The following is an 8,747-nucleotide window of genomic DNA, read 5'->3' on the forward strand; positions in this document are numbered from 1 at the left end:
AGGCTGAGCAAGCCAAGCTCTTCTAATCTCTTATGAAGGGTTTTCTTTGTCTGTGATTATCTCAGTAGTCTATATACATAACATCATGAATTTATGTTTCTTGAACATAGATGACAGTGATGATATATAGCTGGGGTAGCCTTCTTTTTCTGGATGTGGCTGAAAAGGTCATGGGTGAGCAAGTGCTAGGATCCTATTGGCACCACACCTTGTCTCCCGAACCACAGGGGAAGAGTGCCTGCTGATACTCATCCCTGCAGCACCTTACAGAAGGTCACTCCAGTGCCATTGAAGTGACACCTGTGAGCCAAATCCAGAAGCCCTGTGGGCCATAAGTTGCTGCCTTCTGATGCATAGGATGCCTTGTACAATTGTACCTATTTTTTCCTGGCTTTACTGGAAAGAATTTACAAAGCCAGTTTAAGCCACATGTAATATAGGTAGCCAGGAAACTGCCCGATGCGTGTAGCCATTGTCTAATACTACACGCCCTTAGGCTGAGTGGGTTTTTTTGTCCACCATGTGTTTGCTGCTACAGCTTTTATAGCAGTGTCTTGACTGGATAAGTGTCTTGATTGTTATTTATAGCACTGCAGACAGACAAAGTAAAAAGCCTAATAAAATGTAAGCAGCAGGTACACACTCAGTGTACTATATTGAATAATAAATTTAATAAGCTGTACTGAGATGTGATTGAGGCCACTGTTCCAGTGTGAAGTAGCCCACAGGCTTGTTTTGATTTAGGTGGTGCTTTTAAAGTAGAAATAAAGGATATGGCAAATAGTTTATGCCATGATTTAAATGGCTATTTGTTGGTATATTCAGTGCTTTATATCTTATATTCTAGAATCCCATTTGCCTTTTTAACTACTGCTTTTAGTTGGTAATTTGTAATACATCCTGTTTTTTCTCCTTTGTTGTTGTTCCAACTGATGATTCCCCAGCATATAGTAGAGATTCTTGTTAGTTGTCCTCTGTATTATGAAATTTAATTCAGTTTTTTCTTACTTCAGTTCTCAAGTTATTCAATTCTGTCTGTGTGATATTCTGATCCTCCTCTGTACTGACAGTGCCATTCCAACTCTATCTCATCATCAGCAACTTTGGTTAGAACACTCCTCCTTTTTGTGCCAAGGTCATCAATTAAATGATTAAATAAGACAAGTGCCAACACTGATCCTTGAAGCACTACCCTAATAAGCTCTTTCTGGCTAGTAGTACTGTGCTGAGCACAGCCCATTGTTTTCTTCCCTGGTTAGCTAGTTCCTTACCTACCCTTACCATTCTTGAAATACTCTACATCTTAAATACGGTAGAGTCTGGATTTTTCACTCCAGGTTATTCACAACCTGTTTGGTTTGAAACACATTTCCGAATTAAAAATGAGATACCTGCTGCTTTCTGTGTTCTTTTTGCTTCAAAGGGCCCTGCTTCTCCCATTAACTGTATCATGCCCATAGTCCTACGGAGCTGATTGGAGAAATAGAACTTTTTGAAATTTAAGCTGTGGCAAACAGCTGACACATGCCTGTGGTCGTGTGCAGATATTTGCTACAGCAATACTTACCTCTGGCTAGTTTGCAAGGCCTCACCTTACTGTGGGGCTAGGAACTTGACCTGGCAAAGAATCTGGGTTTGAGTGTAATGTTGCAAGTAACACTGTTTTTACTGCTTTATTCAAGCCTGGACAAATTAGAAACCACATTTCCTTACCTAGAGAAAACAGTTATCAACTAAATATAAATTTTGGTAATATAAATTAATCAGTTATCAACTAAATATTTTCTGTTTTTCTTCCTTCTCCTCACAGTTACTCTCTTAGTTGTCTACTTTTGTGCCTTGTCCCATCATTCTTCTCCAGTCCCAGAGGTTTCTGTATGCATGCCTTTATTCTGTTTAGCTTTCTTACAGGGAAAGAACTTTGCTGGTGTTGCTTTCCCCTTCCATTACAAAAAAATTAGCAGTGCTTGAGGCAGTGTTTCTTGTTCTCCATCTCTCTCCCACCCTTTGTGTAAGGAATCAGCAACAACTTGGCCATCCATTTAAAGTTTTTTCAGGCAAAATTGGAAATGATGGTACATGAGATGGGAAGTAGCAAAGAGATGAGTTGAATGGAAAAAACAGTAATTTAAAAATGGTTTCATTGTGGCAGGTGGTGTTGGAATGACATACGGCTTTTGAGAATAAGTTTTTTCATCTCTCATCTCACAATTGTTGGAATGGAAGTTAAGTTCATCTTAGTGTTAGAGGAAGAGATGAGGAAATACCTGAAGACCCAAACAACTTTCCAGATTCCACAAAAGACAGGCATAAGTTAGTTTTTTTCCCCTTTGTGCTTATTTATATCATACATTTTTAGTTTCCTGAAGGGAATGCATGTAGCTTTAGGAAAATAAAAGATGTTGGTGTTTTCTCTATTTATCTCATACTGATTTTTTTTTTTAACAGACCCAACTTCGAAACCAGTTAATCCATGAGCTGATGCATCCAATTTTAAATGGAGAACTTCAGCCACAAACTGTTTCCAGTGATGAAAGTTCACTGTTAGTTAGTGCCTCCAACAGTCTAGTGGCAGATCACCTGCGTCGATGTGGCTACGAATATTCACTTTCTGTTTTCTACCCAGAAAGTGGCTTGGAAAAGGAGAAGGCAAGCTCTGTAATTTATTTTTGTTAAAGATGTACATGATAACACTTTTATAGAACTTAAATATTAACTAAACCATCGAACAGCATTTTTAAAATGCTATGTTTGTGACGAGGACATGCCAAAGGTTCCCCTTTTAGGAAGTCATTCCTCTGTTTATGGGGTGGTCAAACTCTAGCCTACAGCACTCTGTTATCTGGCCTGCAGGACTCTCCTCAGGTCTGGAAATTTGGTGGTGGGGAAGTGATGCCCTCACTCTCGTGCTGCCAAATCCCCAAACCAGTGAGGAACCCTAAGCCCAGCATGCTGGATCCAGTGCCTAATCCCAACATTCAGAGCTGGCCAGGAGCAACGCTGGGCCTCAGGGCCCAACCCCAGTGTAGACAGCTAGGAGGGGGTGGGACCAGGTCCCTGGAACCCAACCCTGGCATGTTTGGGGTGAGGGTGCAGTGCTATGGCCCTGAGACCCAACCCTGGCACTGCAGGCAGGGAGAGGTCAGTGCTGGGCCCCAGGGCCCGATCCGGCCTACAGGTGGGTCCTGCACTATTCATCTGGCCTGCAGGGCCAAAAGATTGGTACCACTGCTGTAATCTAAATTAAAACTGCTTTTTCCACATAAAAAAAATCACACTCAGGATAGGTGGTCTGTTTATGCAAGTCCTTAATACAGAAAAGTTCTAGAGACAGTGAATATTCTACAATTTTTCATTTCAAAAGGTAGTCTTGATTCACATGGATAATTGGGTTATACATTTTTATATCAATAGGCAGGATAAGAAAGTGTTGTCTCCTATATTGTAGTTACTCTGAGCAGTAGAATTGGACTTTGTCCAAAGCGATATGACTGACTGCCACATGCCTCATTTGGCTCTCTGGCACCTATAGTCCAATAACGGCACAAGCTTAAGTGATCTTTGTATTCTAAAGTGGTATGGTACATCAGCTATGGATCTCTTTACTTCAGGGGTGTCAAACTTATCAGGCCCCACAAGCTGGATGAACGGCATGAAGAAAGTCCACAGGATGAATGAATAGTGTGCATGCAACATGCACCTCTGGGCAGGATCAGGTCCACATATCCCATGGCATGTATGCTGGCACATGGCCTGGTTGTCCCGCTGTGGGTGCCGCACACAACATGAAGCCTGGACCAGTCCTGTGTGGGCACTGCATGCAGCACACATCCCAGCTGTGTGCATTGCACTGGGATGATCCAGAGCACACTGCTTGTGGCATGTGGGTCAAATCTCAGACCTATGGGCACCACCACAAGCCAGATTGGGCTCCTTGGGTTGGATCTGGCCTGTAGGTTGGGTCTTTGCCACCTATCTTTTACTGAAACAGAGTAACTGCTATTGATCATTTACAGTGTTTTTTAATTTGTGGTTGTTTGTCTTTTTTCCAAAGGTGTTTACAGTGCAAGACCTTCTGCAGCTGATTCGGATCAATCCAAAATCTTGTCTTTACAAATCCTTGGTAAATTGTTTTTAATTACGTAACTATTGCTTGAGTTACAGTTTATGACAGAATACATTGGCTGAGTTTCCATCTTTTTCCTTACAGATTTTAGGCACTCAAAAGGAAAATAGAAAAGGTATGATGGTTTATTTAAATATTATGTACACGATGGTAGCAATTTTGCTTTTAATATTTCCTTTTTTTTTGGCAATTTTATTCATGATAGGATATTAACAACAAACTTAGTTTCCTTGATGATTGCTAAATACTGGATTCTTTCAATTTAAAAAGGGTGGTTAAAATTCTTTCCACTCAAAGAGTTTAGTAGCCATTATGCTTTGGAGTTGAATTTGTGGCATATATGAAATATATGACTTGGGTACAGTTTTCATAAATAGGTGCCAAAAGTTAAACTTATAAATTGGAACTTGAGCACCTAAACAAAGTGACTTGGTTTCTTTTGGGGTTTTTTGGGGGTTTTTTTCAACAGGACTCAATAATTTATATAGTTCTGGTTGTTCTTAGGTACCGGTAACAATAGTAACAATCTGCTCTCTCAAGTAATTTTGGAGGTGAGGGCATAGATGGGTGCTAGCAGTAGTTAGAGAATGGCTTTTTTGCTAACTGGGAAACCAGACTGTGCTTATTTTTGTGTTGGCAGGGGTGGGGGGTGCACACATTCTTTTGTCATTTTTTTTTGGGTGTGTAGTAAATATGTCTTCGTTTCTGAGTTAAAAATTTGACTGCTATGAAAGAAGGAAGCAATTAATATTCTTGATCTTTAAGGTTTTCTTATGCAGATTTTAATGGAGCTGATGGAGAATCATCTAAGTAGGGGAAGCCACGATACAGAAACTCAGACAACCTCAATGTCTCCTTACAGAGAATCTCTTGGTAAATTCAGCTTTTCTGGACAGCTCTTTTATGATGTTTCAGAACTGTGTTTATTCAGAATATCTCTACTCAAGAAACCTAAATAGTATATTTAAAAAGCATATCAAACTTTCGGCACAAATGGTTAAATGTTGCATGGTCATAATGTGACCTACATAGATAATTTGTTTCCAGGCATATTGCTATCTACTGTCACATCTCAGACCTTACTGTTACTTTGATAGCTGTTGAGTAGAAGTTAGACATTGACCACTTAAATATATAGTGACCCTAAAATCTTGGATGGAGCAATTGTCACAAAGTGATACATTACTGTGTGATGTGTCAGTAGGTGTCACATTTTTTGCTGTCTTCTTTATAGCTGAGAAGCTTCAATTGATTGATGAACAGTTTGCAGATGTTTACCCCCAGAATCAGAAATTTGAATCTTTCGAAGTAAAACTCAGTGAATATCGAAAAGAAATTGAAAAGCATCTTCAAGCAGAAATGGCTCAAAAGGTATAACTCAGAAATGCGCAGTTATGGAACCTAAGATAGATGAGAATGTGGTTTTTACCTTCCCAGATTTCTAAGGCTTTTAGTAGTTTAAATAGGATGTTACACCAGCCCAAAACTGTTATAAAAGTAAAACTTAAATGAAAACAAGACTCTTTGGGTAAATCCAATATCTTTTATTAGTCCAACTCAAATAGTTGGGAAAACTCTTCTTTGAAAGCTTAGTTGGAAGAATTTTTCCAGCCATTTGAGTTGGTCTAATAAAAGATATCAGATTTACCCAAAGAACCTTGTCTGTCTATGTGCTTAGACCAACACAGCTACAACCTTTCCTCCTGAAACTTGAATGAACACGCCAGTAAGGCAGTGTTAACTTGTCTGTGTTCATGTGTTTACTGTTTTCCTTTCCAGTGTTTCTTGTAAATGGCTACCTTAAAATATATGGTACATTGACATTATGTACTGGTAACATTAACTACTGCTTATCTTGCCATGTTTTGCCTTTTATTTTTCTTATTTTTAAGAAAAAAGAGAGTATGTTCATGAGGGTAGAATTTCTCTGCCTTCTAAAGCTTCCATTTAAAGCTGTATTTCAAACTTGAATTTGGCTTGAAGCATGAACTTCAGGGGGTACATAGGGATCAGAAAGGGGGAAATGTCATTTGTATGGCATTTCTGTTTTAGATGTACTAAATTTATATCTTTCAAAAGAAGCATAGAATTTGCAGAATACTGGAGAATTCAGGAACAAACTTCACAGAAACCCTAAAATTATAGGATCCATAATGTTTTTCATGTTTGATATTTCTCCTTTCCATGTAAGGAGAGCATTCTTTAGGACACTTTGCTGTATCATGGTGAAGGCTTTCTCACTTTCATGCCATTTTCCCATCTCCCATCACACCTTTTCTCCTTTGCTGCAGACAGTAGGATGCAGATCAATAGCTTAAAGCTGCAGCAAAGTAAATTTAGATATTGAATATCAGGAAAAACTTCAATGTTAAAGCAGCGAGGCAGTGGAATAGATTGTATAGGGAAGTTGTGGACTGTCCATTACTGGAGGTGTTCAAGAAGACGTTGGACAGCCGCTGATCAGAGGTGATCTAAGCATAGCCATGCCCATGTTCTGCTATGGGTATTTGCTGGTTGCCACATGGGCCTGGGAGAGTTGACTGTGTAATTTTGTTAAGAGGTTTGTATAGGATAACTTGGATAGGGATGATCCTGCCTCTGGCAGGGGAGTGAACTAGAGAGGTCCCTTCCAGCCCTACTTCTGTATGATTCTATGATCTGTAACCCTGGTGTTTGAAAATCTGAGTATGGATGCAGAAGAAATATGTTCTTAGTTCTCTCTAATATTGAAATAGGACCAGGACTTCATTAGGTCATGCTGAAAATATATGTCTGCAGATCATACTAGAACTTATAGTTAAGAAGTTAATCTTCAGCCCCCTCATGTATAAAGTCATATCTTTCCACTAACACCATTAGCATGCAAAATATCCACTTTCGAAGTTCGTCCATATTACAGAAAAGTAAACAAGCAGACAAAATAAATAACAATGCATTTTGTTTTTTGTGCTATTTTAACCTTCAAACACTTGCATGCAGTCTCCTTAGGTGGGGAGTGAAACCCAAACAAACCACAAACCCTTTTTAGCAGCATCTATAAGGCATAGCCTTGAGTTCTGCTCTTAAACACAAAACACAATGTAAACAAATAGTTTCTTAAAATATTGTTTGCATGGTTTCTTGTTCTGTCTCCTGAAAAAAATCACTTCTATCTGTCTTTAGGTGCTAAAAATATCAGACTTACCTGGTGCCAGGTAACAGGATAGGAATGGAGAACCTGTGACAGAAGGAATTAAGGACTGTGGTCATTCTTAGTTATCAGTCATAGTGGGGAACCCATTTAATCCCCATATTTAGTTTGCTTATGCCTAAAATTAGCATTATGTGCATTTGTAATCTGTGTTGTAATCCTAAGTGAAAGGTATGAAAAATGCCTAAAATTTCTTAATCGTAAGTGTTTCTAGGTTGCTTTTATCATGAATAGCTTAGAGGCATAGGTTTGGCTACAATGTTGGTGGGTTTTTTTCCTAAAAGGAGTTTACTAGGCTGCAGTGATGAATAGTGCAAAAATGTTACTTGCATATACATGTATGTATGTGAACATAAAATGTAACCTAGAGAAAAGAGATTTTTTTATAGTTATATTTACTTTCTTCATTTTATCTATGAAAGCTGCAACATTTTAAAGAGGTTGAAATAGCAAAGATTAGAATGGAGGAGAAAACACAATGCCAGAAAGAAATCTCTGAACTGCGGCATGAGCTTGAAAGGACACACCAAGCCAAGTCTGAAGCTCTGATTTCTCGGGAAAAGAATGCTATTGAGAGACTGCAAAAACAACAGGAGGTAATGTTTAAAGATAATAACTAGAGCAAGTGCTAAGTGTTATTGGAACCACCTTTTTCTTTATCTTTAGAAGACCTACATTCAGATTGCACTTTAGTGGTAAGTGGGGAAAAAAATAAGATGATTTTTTTTTTAGACCTGTGTCAGGAAAGCACTACATTGAAGGACATGGTTACCAACTATGGGGGTGAGTACAATATATATATGTAAACAGACTGGCTTGAAATCAGTGCTACAAAATAGGACAAAATACAAAACCAGAATTTGTTATTATGTTAGAACCTTTTTTATTCTCTTGGATGGTTTGGTATATCCTTACCATAAACACTGAGTTTTCAATAGAAAACTTTTCTTTTATACTAGGGATGGCAACCTATGGCCCTGGCCTGGATTTGGTGTATAAAGAGGTTGTATCCATCTCAGAAACGTCCAGTCCAGCCTGAGACAGTATGGAGGATCAGGCAGCATGGAGATCTGCTGAGCTGCCCATCCCCTTTATAGCACCCTTCTCAGTAGCCCTCTCCCTTATGTCAGTGTTTATCTCGCTGCAGGGGGGCCACATATCTTCACTGAGTGTAGGCATCTTGAGCTCTGGGGTGACAGGGGACCAGAGATTTGTAGCCTGTGGCAGAGAGTGGCTTGCAAGCTCTGGCCCAGGGTGGCAAAATATTGCTGACTGTTTTTAATATAACTTAGTATCTTATTTGGCTTCTGTTGGTCAGAAGTTTAGCCAAACTGTCCATTTATCTTAGGTGGTTTTTTTAGAGTGATACCATTTAACCTAAGACCGAACAATGTATATTCTATAATTAAACTTATTCTTTCCAAACTGCAT

General features: G+C 39.0%; 1 protein-coding gene across 3 annotated transcripts in view; it reads left to right on the forward strand.

Moving 5' to 3' along the window:
* OFD1 (OFD1, centriole and centriolar satellite protein) overlaps positions 1 to 8,747 on the forward strand; it is a 66,128-nt gene that overhangs the window by 2,140 nt on the left and 55,241 nt on the right. For 2 of the 3 annotated variants that reach the window (XM_019524031.1, XM_019524032.1), the window contains exons 3-8: positions 2,449 to 2,649; positions 4,055 to 4,123; positions 4,211 to 4,241; positions 4,892 to 4,999; positions 5,361 to 5,497; positions 7,739 to 7,912. In XM_019524031.1, the coding sequence (XP_019379576.1) occupies positions 2,449 to 2,649; positions 4,055 to 4,123; positions 4,211 to 4,241; positions 4,892 to 4,999; positions 5,361 to 5,497; positions 7,739 to 7,912 (720 nt within the window). Of the gene's footprint in view, positions 1 to 2,448; positions 2,650 to 4,054; positions 4,124 to 4,210; positions 4,242 to 4,891; positions 5,000 to 5,360; positions 5,498 to 7,738; positions 7,913 to 8,747 lie in introns of those variants that run through there. The other variant, XM_019524033.1, reaches the window with a different exon arrangement.

The sequence above is a fragment of the Gavialis gangeticus genome, unplaced genomic scaffold, assembly GCF_001723915.1.
Source record: "Gavialis gangeticus isolate Ggan-Ray unplaced genomic scaffold, GavGan_comp1, whole genome shotgun sequence".
In the NCBI taxonomy this organism is placed as follows: domain Eukaryota; kingdom Metazoa; phylum Chordata; order Crocodylia; family Gavialidae; genus Gavialis; species Gavialis gangeticus.